The 22305-nt window shown below is 35.0% G+C and overlaps 1 protein-coding gene across 1 annotated transcript in view; it reads right to left on the minus strand.

The window, feature by feature from the left end:
• Positions 1-22305, minus strand: part of CFAP54 (cilia and flagella associated protein 54) — a 100390-nt gene that overhangs the window by 58345 nt on the left and 19740 nt on the right. The window contains exons 13-26 of the mRNA XM_041474258.1: positions 21634-21768; positions 20468-20615; positions 18685-18740; positions 17613-17741; positions 16237-16384; positions 15351-15428; positions 15148-15269; positions 11750-11923; positions 9364-9456; positions 6808-6993; positions 5683-5825; positions 3523-3670; positions 2394-2549; positions 630-752 (exon numbers count right to left, since the gene is read on the minus strand). Of these exons, the coding sequence (XP_041330192.1) occupies positions 630-752; positions 2394-2549; positions 3523-3670; positions 5683-5825; positions 6808-6993; positions 9364-9456; positions 11750-11923; positions 15148-15269; positions 15351-15428; positions 16237-16384; positions 17613-17741; positions 18685-18740; positions 20468-20615; positions 21634-21768 (1839 nt within the window). The remainder of the gene's footprint in view (positions 1-629; positions 753-2393; positions 2550-3522; positions 3671-5682; positions 5826-6807; positions 6994-9363; positions 9457-11749; positions 11924-15147; positions 15270-15350; positions 15429-16236; positions 16385-17612; positions 17742-18684; positions 18741-20467; positions 20616-21633; positions 21769-22305) is intronic.

The following is a 22305-nucleotide window of genomic DNA, read 5'->3' on the forward strand; positions in this document are numbered from 1 at the left end:
GCCAGAGGAAAGCTGGCTTTTTCAGTATTGCACATTTATAGTAGCAAGTAATTAACTGCAGCATGTCCCTATACATGAGGGGAAAAAATCCAGTACCTGTTTCTCCTTATCTCACTAAATAGATTGAGTATCTGAATCACAAATGTCATCTACAGATACATATTATGGTTGAAAGTCAAGGTGTTTTTATTTTTGCCAGCATGCAAGACTAAACAGTATAAAGTCTCTTGTATCTAATTAGCAACTAAAACAGATATGTTAATCTGATTAAAACTACAAATATGGATTATTTGCAATAAATAAACTTTTAAACTTATATATTACATGTATGTCTCACTGAAATAGTGCTACCTTAAATGTAAAATTGCACACAATCATATAAATTTAGATCTGATGACATGGACTAATAGACTATTTTCTGAATAAACAGTAAAAAGTCAAAATGTCATTGTTATAAAAATGCACTGATTCATAATACTAATAAATATATGTATGCCTTTACTGTTTAAGAATGCTAGCTCTCTAAGATATCATTCTGAAGGCCAGCTTACTAAATCTCTTTTTTTTCCCTCAAAATGACAAGAGCTGTATCTCAAATTAAGCTGTAACCACAAAAACATACACCATACCTTTGCTGTATGATATGAAGCACAAGCTATCATATGCTGAATACTCTCATAACATCCTTCCTCTCTCCTTTGCAAAGCAGCACTTGGAATTTCTTGGAGAACAGCCAAGCATTTAATGAGGATCTGTAAATACAAGGGTTAAACCAAAATTATAGTCTGGAGCATACTTACAAGTTTGTACCTCTGTAGAGCCCATTGTATTTCATGGTGAACTTTAAAAATACTTTGAAATCTAATGCACAGGATAAAACATTACCTGTACAAATACCAATAATTAAATTTCCATTTAATTGAACAATGTCAAGATTTCAACACCAGCCCTTTGGGATAAATGATATGTTCACATAAAATCCCAGATATTAATATATAGATACATGATGGATATTTTTGCTGATTTAACTAACATGAAATCCAGGAATGTTTCATTCAGTGAGATTATGTTATCTACTGGAAGACTGTTTAAAAATATATTGAGATGGCAAGAATTTCAAATGAAAAAAATGTATTTCCAGTATGCTGTAAAGAAAAATACTTTTTTCCCCATTTTTGTCCATCAGAAATAAAAAGAGCATGTGGCTAAATTATTTTTCACTTTAACTAAGAAATCTGAAATAGGAGCCATTTCCAGTGGCTAGCTGTACCTTTAGCAGGACACCACAGCCAATGGCATCTTAAGCAAGAAAATGATTTTTTTTTCCCTAATCACTCCTGAAAACTTCTCAGGGCCCTAAATGTCCCAGCTGTCCTTCCCTGAGTATCCTCACTTGAGACCTCTCCTCATACCCTCTACCCAGGAGCCCAAGAGTGGCAATCAAGCTCAGGCACAAGCCTTCAGCCCCTGCTTGAGCTGTGGTACTACTGTGCTGCTCTTCAGTTCTTTCTCCTGGACGGACCTTGGACCTGGGCTGTAGCCTTGTCTCCAGCCTCTGGCTTCAATTCCTGCACCTCCTGGCTTTTTCTCCTGGATGGACCCTGGGCCAGCCCAATAACCTCACGTTCCCTGGGCTGTTCTGGATCCTCTTACCAGCACCCTGTTCTGTCTGCCATATTCAGATGCTGCTGGTCTGTGCCTCACCTGCAGTGCAGTCACCTCATCCTTTCTCACAGTGCAAATATACTCTTATTGCTGCTACCTAAAAAGGCTACCTAACTACAGGAAAAACATTTGCATGTTTCTACTGTATGCTTGCTGAATCTAAAAACTACATCTGCTGCTCCATAAAGTGTACTCTGTTTTTGAAGAGAAGGTGCTTGCTTCTGGAAAGGAGCACATGCCTGAAAACTAAAGACTGCATTGTCAAAACACTGAATAGCTTTCTTTTCTTTAAGAAGAAAACAAAACTGTATACGAAGCAAACAGTCTGAATTAAAAAAAAAATAAAAAAAACAACAAACCAACAACCAAACAAAAAAAACCACAGGCAAATGCTGCTTTTCTTTCCTCAAAGTTGCCATCTGCAAATAACATTCAAGTAGAAATTACATAGTAATTTCTGCTACAGTTTGAAATACCAACAATCACCCTAAAGAAACAATCGATACTCTGCAGTTACTTCACCATATCTGAGTGCAGAATGTGTGCAGCTTACACTGAACTTCAATGCATTGGGGATGTATAAAACTCCAAAAGGCTTTTCTTTCCTCAGCTATTAAGAAGTCAGAGCCTAGATATTTAGCTCTCCAACTGTACTGCCTATTATAAGTTTAATTTGAATAACTATAAATGCAGGACCTGACAGCTGCTTTATCTTAAAATGCTCTCACCTGAACTACCGGCACTAAAAAAATCTTGTGATAAATAAGTGGGGCGAGGAGACCATAACATTGTACAACAGACTGCAGGGCGTAACTTGGATCGTTCAACCAGTTGCTAAGTTCAATTGCCACAGTCATTCTTTCACATTCTGCTAATCTAGCTACCTGTAAAAGAAAAACACATTTTGATTTAAATATTTATTCTGTTGTTTAAATCATTTGAGAGTGGAAGAAGACAGATGTTACTGCCGTTTAAAAAGCAGGATAAGCAGCAAATAAGATGAAAGTTTAAGAAGGAATTTAAATTTACACCTCTTAGAAGTATATTACAAAACACATTATTCCTGGTACTAAAGGAAATGATTGCTCTTGTTCTAATTGTGCCCTCTGAGTTTGCCCATATGATATACAAATCGTGGCTGATTAATAACCTCAAACTATGTGGAGTGGAAATTTCACATGCTAGCTTTTCAGAGTCGGTAAGGGAAGGATAAATCCTTCCCTTCCCTTCAAGTTATCTGCTGCAGTCCTCGCAAGTGAGAATTAATCTTGTAAAGTCACGGAGTAATCAACTGCTCACATTTTTTACAAGTACTTCAGCAAAGAAAGGAATAGAATAGGAATGCAATAAAATAGGAGGCAAAGCTTGACTATCCAAATAAAAAAGAAAGGGTCTTTTTTGTCATCAACATACCATTATATTATAAAAAACTCTGAAATGAAATATTACTATATTAAAACCAAGAAGTCCTGTTAGAAGTCACATCTTAATTAAAATACATGTATTAGATAGCATAAATATTGAAAATTAAAAATTCAAGGTAGATCTTAAGGGGACAAAAATAACAATTATTATACTTCTTTCTTATATTATAGTCTACCACCACTGAAGTCAAGAAAAATCCTTCCTCAGTGGGCTTTGGATTAGAAAATAACTGACTCAGAAACCATCATTCCAGCAGGATGTAAATAACCAACAGCTTCTGAAATACTTCAGAAAGAAAGGCCATGTAACCCACAGAAAATGGAGTATTCTGTAAATAGAATTAGTTGATTGCCACGTCTATCTTGCAATGATGAAATAAAGGTGATGAAAAAGTAAAATAAAATCCAGTATATTATTTTAAATCACACATACTTGCTCTTTATAAAGTATCTCATTGGAACAGATGGAATCACAGAAGAGTGCTCCTTCCATGACACTAATATCAGAAACAGCAAATATATTCCGCAAAAAGAGGTGCAAGGTAATAGGAGAAGTCTGAGATACAGCTTCAAAATGTAACCTACAAAATACAAAAGCAAAAGAACAGCAAAATCATGTTAGTTATGATTCAGATCTTGCATGCCTGACACTGCATTATAATAAAATGAAGTCTTTAGTTTTAAAATTATGGACAAAATGGATTACTATAACTTCTTCTAGAAATAAGAGTCACATAGAAAACCGAAAAATTTGCTTAAAATCTAAATTAAAAACTAAATAAATAAAAATATGACTGCTTTTGAAATTGCTATCCACTTTCTACTAATCTAAGACAACTTTTCCTTATTTGCATCATGTAATCCAATGTAACTAATTTTGAACTGTCTTTGAAAACTTCAGATGCTACAGCTTTGTTTTCACTGTCTCCTTTTATACATTGTTCTTCTGTATTCTGACAATGATGCACTCAGTTGTGAAGTCCATTACTAAGTATTACTAACAGACCCCTTTTCAACACTTATGTCTTGTATTACAAGTCTCAAAAGAATCTCTTCTCTTTTGTCTGCTTTTCTGTCAAGAAATTTTTGGTTGGTTTTTTTCCCTTCCCTGGAGACAGAGGAGCATTTGTACTTGCTGTATTTTTTGAATATTTTTGTTACAGGAAAAATCCTATTATTTTGAAGTACAATAAACAAATTCCTTCTTCTCCTCGATTGTATTTCCTGAAAGAGACTGAAACTCGAGAAGGAAGATCAAATAGACACATTCACTCATTTGAAATTGCCAAGATACCACCACCAAGGCCTCTGGCTGGAAACACAGTTTTCCTTTCCTTCAGGCTCCCTCTGCTGTCCCTTTAGTGAGTCCAATTTCTTACCTACTGCTCAGTAAACCTGAAGCTGCCTGATACCGCAGCAGTGAGAATCTACCATGTTAATCGGGAAAAAAAAAAGGTGGGGGGCGGGGGCTTGGCCGTAACTGTCAGAAAAGTAAAATCCCCAGAACTTCTTTGCACAGCTGCTTAACATTTTCTGTCTTCACCTGATTTATCTGAAAATAGACTCATTACAATGTTACCTCTAGAGATGGATGTGTTAAAAAAAATTGCTTAAGAAAAAACAGTAATGACAAAACAAATGCAGAAAACAGCACAATGACTATTCCTGCTTTGTTCACTGGCCAGGGGTAGATTAAAATCATGAAATAGTCATGAAATAGTATGTATAGTGATTTTCTGACAGCATCAATGCAATCCACAGGCTGTAAATCCCAAGTGCTGCTATTACTATGGCATGTAACATTGAGACCCTTGGTGCATTTGTTTGCCTGCTATCAGGCATGTGGTGGCACTTGAAGGGCAGACACTGAAGTTGATTATTTCTATTCAGTTATATTGGATGTTAATTCATTATCAAATCATAAATCACTTACATATAAAATTATTTTTCTTATAATATTTCATGTCTGTTATTTCATTGAAAACTCTTTTATCTGGGAATAAATTCAGTTTTGATATATTTCTAAACCTGGATATATTGAATTTCAGTAAATGTAAGCACAGTATTTCTAGCTGGGCGATGAAAAACTTCTATAATTATGAATTTTTTTCATAAAATAATTAATCTTAAATATTTCTAAAGACCTTTAGCATATGCAATGATTATTGGCACATTACATAGCTACTCCAAAACAAAATTAGCAAGAATTTACCTGTTTGGTTGGTGTTCTTGACAAAATGTTCACAATTTGTGAGATCTATTGCTCTATAAATTGCAAAGTCAAGCACCCAGTGCATATGATACATTTTGTATATGAAAATGCACCACACAAAACTAGTACCCACTGTGGAAATGTTTCACAGTTATCTTAAGAAAACAGCCATTACAAAGAATTCGGTGTGTAAATGTTAGCAGTGTCATAAATAACAAAAATCCTCTGCTAATTATAAACCTTTTTTTCAGAACGTTTTTCATATCACAAGACTGAACAAAATTCCACAACTTGGAACTCTTCTAAATAAAATGTGCACATCTATAATTAAAAAATAATTCTAGATAATTAATTACTATTTTAATTTGTTTCACCAATTACCTTTTTTCAGATATAGTCAAATTACTACTTGCAGACATTACAGCTGCATTGGGAGGGAGTGCAGAAGAATCTGAAACAAAGTAATCCCACATTGGTGAAAATGCTGCTCTGGCTAATTTAAAGTTGCCCGTCTGATAGGCTACCTACAAAACAAACAAACAGTGATTTGACATGCTCATGGAACAACCACGCCAGACAAAATTACAGGATATATAAGGTTTCAAAACTCCCCATAACATGTTCATTTACAATTTTTCTAAGAATATCCCAACACAGTTGAATAAAATACATGCAGCAATAATCAGATTCTGCTAATATTAGTGTGGTTCGGATTTAGCATCAGAGAAAGCAAAGGGGTTCCTGGACTGCTGACCAGTGCTCTAACAGCCCAGTGTGGAAAATTTTACAGGCATTTTGCTGCAGTTCTTGAAGGCATATAAATTCAACTAGGCTCGCTGTTCTTTTGCTAATACTGCAGAATGCCCTTCTGCTCTGAATAACAGGATGTAAACTAAGCCAAATAAGTAGGCATAAATTCACGGGGATACATCTTACACTGGAATATTTTGGGAAAGTTTCTAACTCTTCCCCATGATCTATCCATAGGGCTAGACAATTTCACTTTTCTCTGTGTCACAATCTGTTTTAAATATCCTTTTGTAAGAACACAAAAATATAATCATCTGACAACCTTTGTGGTCTTTCACATGATACTACGAAACTAATTTCAATATGAAAATGGCTTTGATATCTGCTAAGTTCAACAACATTTTTTATTCCATAATGACTAACAAAAGGATTTCTAGTACTTAGTCTCAACCACAAAAATAAAAACCTCAAATTATTAAAAAAAAAAAAAAAAAAGTTAAATGCAGACTGTAAAACAGAGATGGGTAAGAAAACTATCTGAGTCCTTTCCACTTAACCTGACATTTTCAATGATTTTGAATTAAGAATGAACTTAGTTAGATATACCATTTTTATGTTAAAATTGTGATTTGTGCTTACCAAGCTTTCGGCAAGGAGGTCTCAGGCTGTTACCAAATGCAGTTTTAGAACAACCACTGAAAACAAATAATTACAACCAAATGAAAGTATGTGTTCATTATCATATTCCAACCCTACCTGAGTTAGATATGCTCGAACAGTAGTAGCAGAAAGGGATGGATAGGCAAGGATTGGCTTAGTCATTTGCCCAATGGCATCCCCAATAAGTTTTCCATCTGAAGAATATGCTGCCACGGCAAATATGTATTTCTCATTGGCATCTAACCCTTGTACTTCTAAGAGAATTTTCCCATCCGCTGGTATCTACCAATAAAAATATTTTTCTAGTTAAGACTCACTGTACATACCAAAAACAAATATCAAATTCTAAACTTTAATTATTAAACAAACTATTTAATGGTCTTGGATACAATCAAAGTACAATCCAGATTAATAGCATGTAACGTACTAGATTCTGGTATTAAATTCTTGAAAACTATGAGAAAACAATGAAATGATAGGTGAGAAAAAGGATGTCTTCTCTGGAATGCTGATGTGTACACAGGGCACATAACATAAGAGAACAGTTAAGTACCAGAATCTGATGTTTTTCTAAGACACTTGTGTCCATTTGAACATTCACACAGTGATTGTCCATGCTTCCAGTCACTAAGCTAAAATGCTCTGTCCCTGAGCTGTGCTTCCAGACAAAGACCATATTGCTCTCCTTCATACATGCCACCTTCTTCTATCAGATATAGGCAGAGATATCTCTGGCTCTTTTCAGCACCATTAACAGCACTTCAGAGTCTGTGAAGCAAACAACAAACTTTCAAGATCTTAATTTTTCCTTCAAGTAATTGTATACCTGCACTTTAACATCATGGCTCACTCCTAAGAGGATTTTCCACCTTCCTCTCTGTGACCAAGCTGACTTACACAAGGAAGATTTCAAATCTTCAAAGGTCTTAAAACAAGAAACAAGTGCCAGTGATGGAAGGATAATATGAGAATCGAGATCATCATAATGCAGCATCAACACAATGCTCTTATTCAAACAGTCTGTCCTTCATAAGGAGACCTCTGAACAACAGAAATTCCTTTAGGATGCTGGGGCTGAACCCTGAACCAGCAGACCAGAAATAAGTGTACAACAGTCTGCAACAGCCCTTTATGATAAGTTGATAGATCCTGTCAACTTATCATTCTGTCCCCAAGAACTCTAAACTTTTTTATTGAAGTCAGCAGATAGAGACTTTGCCCGCAGATCAGCATATCCTAAAGCAAACAGGAGTTCCATTGCAGAGGTGTACGGGTAACCTCAGGTCTGTGTGTCTCCAGTGCCTGTCAGAGCTAAGATGGTCAGTGGCTTGGATGGACTGCAGCAAATTCACAGAAAAAACAGCAGGCAGTAGGGTGAAAGTCACCTGTCAAACAATTAATCCCGATAGGGGATGGAATATTGAAACTAACTCACTAAACATCACAGGAAGCTTGTGTTTGTGGATTTGATGATCAGAGTATCAGGAATAACATGAAAGCCTCTACTGGCAGTACCTACACACACCTTCTCTTTTCATACACTTTCCTTTAAGGAGAGGAGCCAGGGGAACGAAGGGTACAGATTCCCTCTCCATCACCAAACACAAGTCTATCAGTGTTAGCATAGAGCTCGCTTACAAAGCCAGGAAAGCCTGAAACATCAGGCAAAAGAGGTTGACATCATTCTTCTGTCACAAAGCACAAGAGACCTGCCCTGCAAAGAACAGAACTCTTAATAAAGATTTCCAGATACATAAATGACCACTGAGGTGATCAGTGAAGTTCAGATTACAGAAACTGATGTGGACATGCTGAAGTTTTCTTCTTCTTTCTTAAATTACAAAATGCACAGTATTTGGATGGTTCATTGTTGTCATACAGGAGGACAATGCAATAGCAGGCATGAGTGAATGAAAACCAGAACCTTCTCAGTCTGTGCCGAAACACCAGATTGGGATCCAAAGGAAAGAAAAAAACCTACCTAAAAATGCAAAACCAAACCAACAAAACAAACAATCAAACAAAAATCAAAACAATTAAAGGTCAAATTGTAGTGAACAAATAATGTAGAAGTACCAACACAGTCAACATGATCAGTGACAAGTAGTTAAAGATGTGTGGGATGATTCACCACATGTTCACAGAATGAAAGGGAAAGAGCATGAACCTAGAAATAAACTGTGTCTGAATGTGAAGGCTATTGAAAAAGTTATATTATCATGCTGCCAGCAATAAGTAAGGCAATGTCTTGTTTAGAAGAAATAGCTGATAGAAGTTACACAGTTAAGAAGAATAATGAATTTTTAACTGTTTAGAATTTCTTTTTTTTTTTTAATTCCTGGAAAGAGTAGTGTCTGGAGCACACTCTAGAAATACTTCATATACTTCCTTTTACTTTTGAATTTCTTAGATATCACTCAAAAAACCAACTATAACAAGATACAGATTTGTTTAAATCTTGAAGCTTTTTAGTAATTTATTTTCTTATTCAAAAAAGATTCCTGGAAGATTTTTGGTCTAAAGATAGAAGAGTTTGTCAAAGGCTTAGCCAGTTACATGATTTAAAAAAATGTGTCGGTTAGAGATTTAGAGAGTTGGATTTTTTTTAACAGGAAGAGAGAATTAACTAAACAAGTTTTACCTCTGTCTTACCTGTTCTCCTGAATTTTGAAGTTTATTGTTATTTAACCTTACTTTGGTATTACTTCCTCCTGCTACACAGCCCAAAATACAGTACCATGAAACCTTTGAAGAAAATGAGAACAAAATTAGTTGATGCACAGTATTATTTCCAATTTTTGCCTAATGTAGAATGTACAAATTTTGTGAAAACAGTCTCTGCAAAAAAACTCGGCTTAGTTATAAAAAAGTATAGCCTAACTGCACTAAAAACATCAATTAATTTATTTAGCTGGAAAACTAGATGTACTACTAGTGGCAATAAAAACAGATGATTCTCCATTATCCTAACCCCACCTTGAGTTACCCTATTCCTCAAAGCTATCCCAAAGCACAAACTCTACAGGTCATAGATTTAAAGTCACTTAGATCCATTATTCATCCTTCATTCATTCTTATCCCTGCCATCGTATTCTTCTAAAGTTGGCACTGGGTTCCAATTTAGCAAACTACTTGAGGACAGATCCTTAAAAACAGGCAAAAGAAATGCAGGTATGACATCCCTTCCTTCTGTTGTGCCATCAACCCTGCTGAGGCTGCACTCACTTTCACTGTCTGTCAGCAGTGAAGGTACTGAAGAGCATCAGTCCCAAGAGCGAGCTCTGAGGGACCCCACTCATCACCATCCTCTATCTGGACATAGAGCCTTGGACTACAACTCTGGCTGTGTCCAGCCAGCCAATTCCTTATCCACTGAATGATGATTATCCATCAAACCCATGACTCTTCAATCTGGAGATCAGCATGTCATGTGGGACTGTATCAAAGGCCTTACAGAAGTCTAAATTATGACATTTGTTGCTGTTTCCCTATGGACTGCTTTTCACAAGGTGTTATTGAAATGGAGGAGACTATTTTCAGCAAATGAGCCTTAAGATCTGAAAGTCTCACAGGTATTTTGACTCCTAGTACAAAACCATATATGTCTAATTAAATACGAGGCACACATTTATCCTAAGAAACTAACAAAATCTAAAGTATTCAGTTAATAACTTCTACATTAAAAAAATACCTTTCCTGTCTGCTCAGCAGCTATGTGTTAACTTCAGAAAAAAATATCTTCTAGACTATCGGGACTCAAATAATAATACTAATCACACTTCGCCATCTAGTGGCCCAAGATGCTGCATTCACTCTCATGTAGCAAAATTGAGTTGGAACACACACTAAAACAAATAAGCCACCAAAGTTTAAAGATTGGGTTTTTTAAAATTTTATTTTAGATTCAGTAAAGACAAAATTTATAAACTTTTCCCTAATTAAACTGTTTGAAATTTACTGATAAAACTGCAATAAAACCGCAATAAAACCGCAGGTTATGAAACATCTGTTCACAGAAATATTCTTACCACTAATTAGTAAGATTTGAGCTTCTACTGGGTATATACACATTATTATTTTGAAGAAGCTTGCAAAATCACTATGAAAATTTCTCTCTCAAGAAAACTGCAGCTAGTGAATTTTTCATGCTTCAGCCTGTTTGAATCCTTTCTGGACAAGCGCAGGAGAATAAGGTGATTTAGAACAGTAAGAAGGGATTTACCAAGGGCAAATCAGGGCTGACCACCGTGACTGGCCTCTCTGTGATACAACTATTTGACTAGCAAAGGAAGGGAGACAGTAGATGCCATTTACCTTCCACAGTAGTGCATAGTAGGAGAAGGAAAAACAACAGATCTAAATTGAAGCAAGGGAGATTCCAACTGTACATAAGAAAAAGTTTTCTATGAACATGTTATCCTTTTAGAATACACTTTCCAGAGAAGCTGTCTCCATTCTTGGAAGTTTTCAGAACCAGAACTGACTGCATAAAGCTCTGAGCAAAGTGCTTTAGTCTCACAGCCAACCCTACTTCGAGCAAAAGGTTGGACAAGAGACCTCTCCTAATACCCCCTAGGATCCACATACTCCTGTGACTCTAAATGTTCAACAAAAAGTGGATTATTTCCACCTGAACTGTGTCACTTCAACACTTAACAGCGACGTCAGTATGGTACTTTTTTGCATCACATGATGCAACAGTCTTGTCTCTCTTCAGAGGGTCACTACGAGTATGTCAACCCCTAAGCAAGAAAATTTGCTTTTGATTAGTGGAATAAGTAAGTATTAGACAACAGAAGCACCAAGGGACATGATGCACGAGATTAAGAAAATCTCATGCAAATGTGAACATCAAAACAGTGAGTCACAGAGGAAAACTGACTCACAGAAGGAAAAAAAAAGGGATGCTTAATTAAGTCAGAAGAACATAATCCTCTCAGGAAAAAAGAAAAATGTGTTGGTATAGCACTGTTGAAACAACTTTTCCTCTTGTGTATGGTTTAGCTATTTCTTATGCAGTCATCATGAAAAACATTACCTGAATGTCTGAATCAAACGGGGCTGGTTTAAATGTCATGGAGCAATGTGATCTAGAAAGTAACAGAGGAGGAGGAGGAGTCCTGCTTTTTTTCTTGCTGCTCATAGCTTCTTTGAGACTGTGATACAATGCACTTTGTTCAGCTTCAACTTGCTCAATTAAAGTTAGTGCTTCCTATGATTGAAATGAAAACAAAAGAGAAAACTATTAAAATATAACAATCAGACAGATTTAAATTTTATACATTGTTTTCAAATTGTCATAGAAAATTTCACAGCTATGTAGAAAACTTTCAGTAGCTTTTCATCTTATCCTACATCCTAAATGAGGATGAATGGTACTTTGTGTAAGCTAATATATGCAGATTAATTTCATAATTAGAGAATGCACGGCTACCTATGAAAGAAGCATATCCAATTTTGAAAGAACCTATAGGAAAAGAGAGTGATCACATATAATGTTGATTAGCAATCAGTGTCAGCCAGTGGTTAACTCCAACAAGAAACAAAAAAGATACCAACTCATATTTGCGAGAGAGCTGGAAACCTAATCTGTGGAATTTCTAGAGGAGCTGTAGAAGCAGTGGGACTGAATTTTTTGTACTTCAGAAACAGAGGGAAAAAATAAAGTCTACAAATAAAGAAAAGGAGGAGAATGTGGGTCCAGAAAAAGTAGGGCTAAGCCATTTTTCCCTTGGTTAACTGTAGACAGTTGAAAGCTGACTGACAGTCAGGTGTCAAAGATGTGGGGACATCCTGAATACAGTGATTATGTGGCCATTTGGCTGGAGATCAAAGCTACACTTTTTTCTTACGTGATTGAATAGCAAATTGTTAGGTTTCTTCACCTTGATGTCACTGCCAGTTCAAGAGAAACTTAACTTGGAAATCTAATATTAAGAACTTAGTACTTCTGCATCTTTACTTGTGGCAGCTGTCCAGTGCATATCAAAGCCAAAAAGGCCAACTCACAGACATGAACAAGGATTACATTTTGTGTAGAGACAAGAAATGACATATTCCTACAACTAGACATTTTATTTGACACCTTTTAGTACCCTACACTGGACCAAGGATTTAGGCTGAGCTGAGTCTGAAAGATAAAATGAAAAATAAATTCCAAGTTATTGGTAATTCAGTGACAATCCTATAATCTTGCACCTTAACAGTTTCTTTTTCTGTCCTCATACATTTAGAAGATTACACCGTAGTGGGTCAGATCACAGACTGAGTAAGCCTGGAATCTCATGTCCAAAAATTCTGAAAATATTTCAGGTTTATGGTTAAATGAGTGAAACAGGGAGCTAAGATTTAATAGACCCTTTTGCATAGCTAATCATTTTCACAACCCTACCACTCTACCCTTTAGATTAGGGTTGCATCCGCACTAGTGGGACACATTACAGGAAGGCTATAAGATAAAGAACAAGATATAGAGTGACTCTTTACATCACACAACCATTCAACTTTTGCAATCAGCAGTTTGAAGCTTTATTGCTTCCTTTAAAACTATACTTCTCCATTGTAAGCAGTCCTATGACACAATTTTTAATTAAAAGTATCAGGGACTCATTCTTGTCTGAGGATATATTTCTGATTAGTGCAAGGGTGAAAATGCTCCCAGGCTGAATAAAGATGGTGTTGTAACTGAGAGTGGTACTGCATGACCTGTACTTCAGGAATTGCAGAATTTGGAAGATAATAAATGTGGCAGCGTTGCAAGATGAGCAAGAATAATCTTGCAGTTGAGGAAGCCAAATGTCACCATAAAAACCCCAAATGAATGTTGACCTGTGATAAAATACATTTTATCCCTGCCTCTGTCACAGACTTATACCATGATATTAACTTAATCACATAAATTCAATATAACAACTGGCCATTGAGAACTACCAGTGTATCCAATTCTGTAAAAACTTGGATGTCCAACAAGACATATAGGACAGGAAGCAAGAATTAAACAACTGCAAAAGAAATAAAAAAAAAAAATGCACAGCAGCTCGTTAAGCAGCTTGATGCCATTGACTAAACACATATGACTCAGAAGCTTCCATATCTACTCAGTTGTTTACTGCATGAGAAATGGTTATTTGTAAGCTTCTCAAAATAAAATAAACTGCTTCTTATTTTGCTACAAGCAAAAACAGATTTGTAGCATATTGTGCTGATTACAGGAGAAAAGACCTGAAGATGCAATTCTATATAAAACTCTACAATACAAAAAAAAAGCAAAAGAATGAAAATAAAAGTATGTATATGCTGCTTATTAAGTGAGCACCATCCACCTCAAGCAGGAAAACTATTTGAGCATATAAATAAATAGTTCATGATAAAACAAATATCAGAAGAGATCATGCCAAGTTTGTCCAGACAAAATGAATTCTGATGTTTTCTGCCAATGATGTGCAGATATATTATATTTTTTATCTACATCTTTCTTGGTGAAAAGTGCACAGAAGCAAAAGGTAGTGAAGGTCAGTGTAAGAGCTTGGTAAATGTTTGTTTGGGATAACCAGATACTTCTTGGGAAATGCTTGTAAGTATTCACTGGTGACTACAGTTACCATTTGCATACCATATCACAACATTTTATATGATTTTCATAAATAACACATATTTTACAAATATATTAGAGATCAGTTCTTGCATTCTTCTGATGTAATAAATATATGTATTACTTATCATGCTTCCAAATTTGTGGCACTTAAAAGAAAAACAACTTCTAGTAACACTAAAATACACTTTTATATATTATATAGTGAAAATTGCAGATTTTGTTATCTGTTGTACAGACTATAAAGAAATTTCAAGTCCTGTTGATGAGCAGGCAATTTTCATGGACAGATGCTGGCACAAATGTCAATGGAAATACTCTAATTGATTTCAAGAGACTGAAATGAACCCAGGAAGACTCTGCTTTTAATTCCAATAGATTCCAAAATCCCAATATCTAAACTGATTTTTTAGAATTAATAAAATAAAGCCCATGTCATCATCACCAGCTAAAGTATTCTAAGACTTGCAGATCTGGGAAAAAGAAGAATGTCAAAGGTTACAGTAAGGAAACCTGAATGACATTTTGACAAGGTCTAGGTTCATAACTGCAAAGTCCAGGAGATACAGTATAGAAGAAAAGATATTATCCACTCTCAGGTTTCCTGAAATTTGCATGTATGCACAAAATTTGGGGATGTGCTCTTTCCTTGTTTTGAGATCACTTTATTCTTTGAAACTTTTCAAGAAAAAAACTGACAATAGAAGTTAAAAACATACGATGACTCTCAAGTTCCTTCCATTTTCCTTGTTTTTATAAGAAGCATTTTATGTGTCTTAATTACACAGAACATGAAAAACTGTGCTAATGGTAAAGAAGTTCTATCATAAGGTTTTTCTTATTACCTCCAGTAGCTGCCTTTGGGAAGTAGTACTTAAATCTTCAGGGAACTTCTGTGCAGCCTTTTGCATCAAAAAGATTGCTCTGGATAGCTTATTCCTTTTAATTTTTTTCATTATAAGTTCCTCTAAAAAACAGATATTTTAAGACATTTATAAAACCGTGGTAATAATTTATTATACTTCTAAAATTTTAAGTAATGTCTTACCTGATAAATATTGGAAATCTTCAATAATCTTCTCATGAGACTTACTAGACTTAGGACTTCTGTCAACAACTTGGGCACCTGTGTGGGAAAGAAATACTGAGTTATTTGATAGTGCTATTGCAAAAATTTGAGTGAGAGGTTAATATGTAGTCTTATAGTAAAGCTCTGCTCTATCTCACATTCTTTATTTGGTTCAAGTAGAATTTCTTGTACAGATCATGCCACTAAAAATATTCCACCCTCCTGCCTAACATCTTTTGTAGTTCTATTAACACCACAGAAAAAGAGAGGTTTTGTTTGATCATAGTGAGCAGGGCACAGTGTAGCTCTGCAGTGTCAAACTAATACTAGGCTTTAATTTAAAAAAACCAAAACAACACTAAGAATGAGAGAACAAGCTGAGTTTTTTTCAGAAGCCATTTGGCAAGAATGGAGTATCTGCTGACATACAGAGACAACTTCACAGGAGAAGTTCTAATTACAAAGAGCACTGAATAAAATATTCAAGTCATTCTCTAGAGAGAAAATTTGCATGACAGGAAAAAAATCTGCAGAACATTTTTCTTTACTGGTATTGTAAAAGTTAATATAATAACTAAAATACGTAACTAAAATATTATAACTAAAATACAACAACCAACTGTCTAGGAATGAAATCCATTAGTTTAACTCCCATTGGTTGAGTCGAAGTTGCAGACTAGTATAATGTAAATCTAAATTCTGCAAATTCAGTACATTATTTCTATCTATACTTGGTATACAAACTGCCGAACATCAGCTCCTCTCCAGAAAGCAGATACTCCTTTATTTCTTAGTACTATAGAATATATTAGCAAAACATATTCTAATCAAGTTAAGAAGATTATTTAATTTTATTGAAACCTACCTTGTGTAATTTTAAGAATTTTCACAGCTACTCGATGTTGGGCCTGAATGAGCTCCAAGTGTAAATCTGTTACAAAACCATTATCTGTTCCAGTTTTATCATCACCACATCCCAAAACAGAATTCAAATTCAGATAATTTGAGTCCACCTAATAAATAGGAAGTGGCAATTAAGCAAATACAAACTTCCACTACTTAGTTTACTGTATTTTTATTGATATTATTTCAGTAAACTGACAAACAATGAAATTTGTCATATTTGTGTCACATGCTGTCAATCAAGAAAGCATGGAAAGGAAAGTGACCAGAAAGAGAGAGCACAGATAATGGACAAAGAGAACTAGATAAAATCTGAGAATCAATAGAAAGCTGGATCAATAGTAAAGACAAAACTGTAAAAACTATCTTTTACTGTGTTACCAATCCATACAACAAATATCATATTGATATAGAATGAAAATATTTAGAAAATCTGAACTCATATCAAGAACAAAAATTGATTTTAATAACAAACACTTGCAAGCAATAAATATAAAAAAGGATTTCTGCTATTATTTTATATAAGAAATTAATATACTATCATTATTTCAAAAGAAAATGTTGAAGAAGGCCAAAGGAGTTCATAGTTTATTATTGAAAGACAAAAATGCCCTTTCAACTTGTGCTGGCTTTGGCTTAGGCAGAGTTAGTTTTCTTCATAGTAGCTGGTATGGAGCAGAGGTTTGGATTTGTGCTGCAAATAATGTTGATAATGTCAGGGATGCCTTCATTACTGATGAGCAATGCTCACACAGCATCAAGGCTGCGATAAGAAGGGAGAGAGGGACAAGAAGTTGGGAGGAGGCACAACCAGGGCAGGTGATCCCACTGACCAAAGGGATGTTCCAGCCCCTACAACACCACAGTCAGTACATGAACCTCGGGGAGGGAGGAAGGGGCAGGTGTTCAAGTGATAGCATTTGTCCTCCCAGTCACCCAAGCTACATGTGATGGGGACTCCTGGAGCTGGCTGAACGCCTGCCTGCCCGTGGGAAGTGGTGAATTAATTCCTTGTTTTGCTTTGCCTGTGTGCACAGCTTTTGCTTTCTCCATTAAATTGGCCTTATCTCAACCCATGAGTTTTCTGGCTTTCCCCCAGGACACCGAGAGGGACTGGGTGAGCAGCTGTGAGGGGCTCAGTTGCCAGCTGGGGTTAAATCACAACACTAATACACAGAGATATATTTTTTCTATTCTCTTCTTACATGGGCCAGGAAGATGAGGTACATTTGATAGTGCTAAGATTTCTAAGTATGAAGAAAATATGAGGTTTGTGTCATCAAAATATAATATATTACTGATAGATTTTATTGCAGTGTAGCTTTTCGTAAACTTTACCTTTGTACAGCAGCTGTCAAATATCGACTTTCCATCTGGCAAAAGGGTCATTAACCGAGATGTGTTCATGTCATCTATTGCTTTTTCAAGAATTTCATAAGCAATTTGTAATTGTTCTGTAGGTGTTTTCTGAAATGAAAACCCATATAAACATATTTCCTTAAAAAACTATAATATAGATGATCAAAAGTAACATGTTTTTCTTTTTAGTTGTTGAAGTTTAAAACTGTCAGATAATCTTTACATAGATACTGCTTCCCATACTTTAATATACTAATGTCAATATTTTGAATTTCAAGTAGGACTGATTTTTCTTCAGCTCAAAAAAAAAAGAAATTACTCAGAGTTAGCTTATAGCAGAATGAAATTGAAGTTAAAGAATTAAATTGAAAACATAGTATTTGCAGTTTTTCAATAGTTTCAAAAACACTACTAAGAAAACAGTTTTTTCAGGAAACATCACTTTTAAGTAGACTGGCACTGAACTGAATCCTGTCCATGTGTGTAAGCATTAAGACACATGACTGACAACACTCCTAAATCCTCAGGCTAACACATATCATTTGTCCTTAGTAAGTCATTTGACTGGAAAATTCTGCAAAAGTGCTGAACAAAGCAAGGACACTCAGGATGTTTCATCTATTCCACATGATCCTTACAAAAAGAAGGAAGTAAAAATACAACCCAAAATATTTTCCTAAATTAAGCAAGGACTAAAGTTCCCACCATCTTAATAAAATGTGATATTAAACCATTTAAGGCTGGTACTACAGACTACCATAAAAAGGTATACAGTGGAAATCACTATGCTCATGCTGTAAAAAAACTTTCAAATACAATCCCTTCCAGGAAAAGGATTGATAAAAAAGACACAGGGAAAATTTTCAAATTTCATTTAATTTGAAAAAATATCTTTTGCTTTTTTTCCTCTGCACTAGTAGGATTGAGTGAAATATTTCATCTTTGTAAAACTAAATACATAACTATACCAAAATCGTATAAAAAGCTTCAAGCAGAAGTACTCCTATTCTATTAAAAATCAATGTATCAATGAAGATAAACTGGACATTACCATCAGTATTTCAGGCATATCATAGCTTTCATCTTGCAAAAGAGAAGCACTTCCTCCTTTTTTAAAGAAAAAAAAAAAAAAGCAGAAGTGAAAATCAAATAAATCCAGAAAATTTTAGTACCATTTAATCAGCTCTAATTCTAATTTCGGGGTCTGGCAATAATTCTGTTCTTCAGTGTTTGACTATGAGAGGTAATGATATTGTTTTGTGAAGAGCTTTCCAGGGCTTAGACAGTTACACTAATGCACGGTATTACGAGCCAATAATGTTGTATTTTAAAGGTACCACATATTTCATAGCCACATCATATCCAAGCTAATGAAACTAGGACTCATTCTGGAGTTCCTTGTATTTTTGTAGCATTCATATCAATTCCAACCTAGTATTATTACCTAACTCACAGTCAATTTCACTTATAGAACAATTTTTAAGAATAAGAGGCAATATTATTATGATAAATACTATTTAATTTTAATATTTCTTGAAGCAGTATTATCCTTTTAAAAGTTTGGTTTGATTGTTTAAATTACTTTCATTTATGAAGAATGCACCCAAACCTATGTTTCCCTCTTCAAAACAAGAGAAAACAATTTTTTAGTTCTTGGTTAAACCCTCTAATTTCATTTCTTTGCTGAAATAATTTTTTTTGTGCTTTCAGAGGAACAACCTTCTAGTCACTCCTTGTGCCACTTTTGCATGCTTGTTTTTGCTTGTTCACTGCCTCTTCCTCATAAAAAAGAGAATATATATTCACTCAGTATTCATTCAGTAAATAGGTTCTTTTCAACACAAGCATGTGCTTGCCTGTCAGCCTGTTTTGACCAATGACTCAAATTCAGCTTTTTTTTTCCTCAAAAAAGACATATTTAAACTGAATGAAAAAGAAGGAATGCTACAATGAGGCTCTCATTTAGTCTTCCTGAGAACCTTATAATTTTCATAACACCACCAAAACCAATACCTACTCTACCTCAACAACAAATCCTAATTTCCCAAGATTTTTTTATTTTCAAAAGTGCAAAACTATTATAATTTCTTTCTGTTTCTAGATATGGTCTAATAAGATCCTTAACATTTACTCTCTAGTTACTGTAAAACATTTATGAGAATTATGATTCATATTCCAAAATACACAACAGAGAGCTTTTAAAGTATGTCTAAATATTAATATTTTACAGCATTAGTCAGGTTTTGGAAGGAAATTTGTTTAATGCGATTGTGATAGCATATCCCAATAATGTCAGCCAAGTTCAACTTCAAAAACAATTTAATTACTATTCAAAAGTCAAGAATATGTAGAGAAGAAAACCAAACTGATGACTCAATAAATGCAAAAGCTTCAGTATGACCTAAATATTTTCCCCTTTTGTTTGGCCTGCAACTAATCAACCAGCATTTGAAATCTCCAAATGAGCCACAGCACGTACTGCCTTTTGCCTTGCCCATACTCAGAGAAAATATCAGTGATCTGAGGCTACTCTGAAGGGGCTAAGAGACATGTACAAGACCTGTGAGAAAAGTGAGTAATAAGAGATGTAATTCAAAACAGGATTACTTTGGTAGAACTGGAAATGTAAGGAAGAAATCATAAATCCTTGGAAAAACAGGTTTTGTTAGCTCCAATAATGGGTGAAATGTTGTGCTAAAAACACTGTTCTTCTACTCTCAACAATCTCTTTACAGTATTTTTTGAATATGCATGTTAGTCAGTTTTCAGCTCACAAAAGTTCCAATCTTAAAAGTCATTCTTGAAAGAAAAATGAGTTTTCTTGAAAGCTTTACCTTCTCTGTCCTTAGATTCACTTGCAGAATCAGCTACATTTTCCAGTATTGCAGCTAGACATAAAGTTATCTCCGCAAACATTACATTAGTGTCTGCTATGTTGCTCTTCTTAATTATTTCATTCATTATCCAGAGTACATGAACCCACTAAAAATTAGGAAATGGGGGAGAAAAATAATCAAGACAGAGATAAATCAAATCTTTAGATGACCTTTATGTATTAAAGAGGTAGACAGGGTTTTGCACTCAAAGTTGTCTAAAAATATTCACAAGCATGCACACAACTCCTTTCCTGGATCTGGCTTCTTTTTTTTTAAATGTCACCAGACTAAGATGCTGAATTTATACTGCTCCATATCTCCTGTTCCTCCAGACACCAGACTTTTTTTTATTTTAGAACATTATTATTCCTGACATTCCTTTTGGAAAGTTTTATGAATGTTCTACAGCCATAATTTTTATACCCCGCTCTAGTGCAGTAAGCCTTCCAGAAGATTTTATTACATGCCTCTCATTTATCTCCGTGCCTTCCCACTTAGAATAAAAGAGACCCAAACACTACTGTTGTGCATACAGAGGAAAATAACCTTCTGGGGAACCTCCAAACATTTTACTGTATAGGGTCACAAAGTTATCTCCTCCAGAAACTGCCTGGTTAGCACCAAGTGGCAGCCCAGAGAGCCCATTTCACTAAGAGCCTCTCACCCACAGGACAAATTCAAGGTAAGGCTGTGACTCTATCCATGTGCTGAAGACTATTCTACCATTAATTCCCATCTCCCTTGTCTTAAGTTGTAAGGTTTTTGCCATTTCATTCAACTGATTTAGGGAACTTTCTTGAAATACATTGATATTTTCTCCCACAACATCTCAAATTCTTCTTTTTACATCCTGTCCAAATGTTTTCACAAATTTAGCTTCTTATCACTGTGGCCCCCTGGCAGACAGTGGGTTACTTTACTGCAAAAAGACTAAGAGAATATTTTGGTACTGGCATATGTGAGCACGGTGTCTTTAAAGTGTACACATAATTCATATTTTTGAAGTAGATTTATCTGCACTTTACCATAAGAAACAGTACTTAGACTAGATAGCAGTATTTCACTGCCTTTACTATAACAGACTGCACCCACATTAAGAGAAATACATTATAATGAAGAAGTACTTGGTAAGCTTGGTGTTTGTGGATATATTCTAAGCAGTGACTTCCACTCATTTGGATTTGCTGAAGTTCCTTTTTACACTTCTGCCACAAACACATTACTACACCAACAAGTATTTCTTTGTCAGGATGGACATTCTGGAAAGAAAAAACAATATAATTGTGGAAATGGGTAGGCATATAAACACACAAACAACCCAGTACATAAACAGTCTCAATAATTTTCAACACAAGTAAATAAAATATGTCACTTTCTAATAAGGGATGACAACATTTTGAAAGCTTTAGAAATTTTTTAAAAATAATTTCTGGTACCAAGCTTTTCTTCTCTCAACAATATAAGTGGGTTTAGAGGTTTGGGGAGTTTATTTCTTTTTTTTAATTGACAAGCTCTCAAAAGTAACACAGACAAGGAAATCAGTGAGATGAAAATTACATGAGAGAGCAAATTAACTATAAGGATGAAATCAACAGATTTGGGAGAAACTTTATTTTTGTTAAAATATTTAAATATTTGCAGAAGAAACCCTATCTGCATCTTGCAAAGAGAATAATTAACACATTCAAAACTCTAGTCAGTTAACCTCCTAATTAACATATTTGAAAAGGCAATAGAGTCCATCTATGTGTTAAACACATTCTGAACAGTGAGTAAGGATCAGTACACTCTTTATC

This window comes from Pyrgilauda ruficollis, unplaced genomic scaffold (genome assembly GCF_017590135.1).
Source record: "Pyrgilauda ruficollis isolate IOZ18807 unplaced genomic scaffold, ASM1759013v1 scaffold32, whole genome shotgun sequence".
NCBI classification, from domain to species: domain Eukaryota; kingdom Metazoa; phylum Chordata; class Aves; order Passeriformes; family Passeridae; genus Pyrgilauda; species Pyrgilauda ruficollis.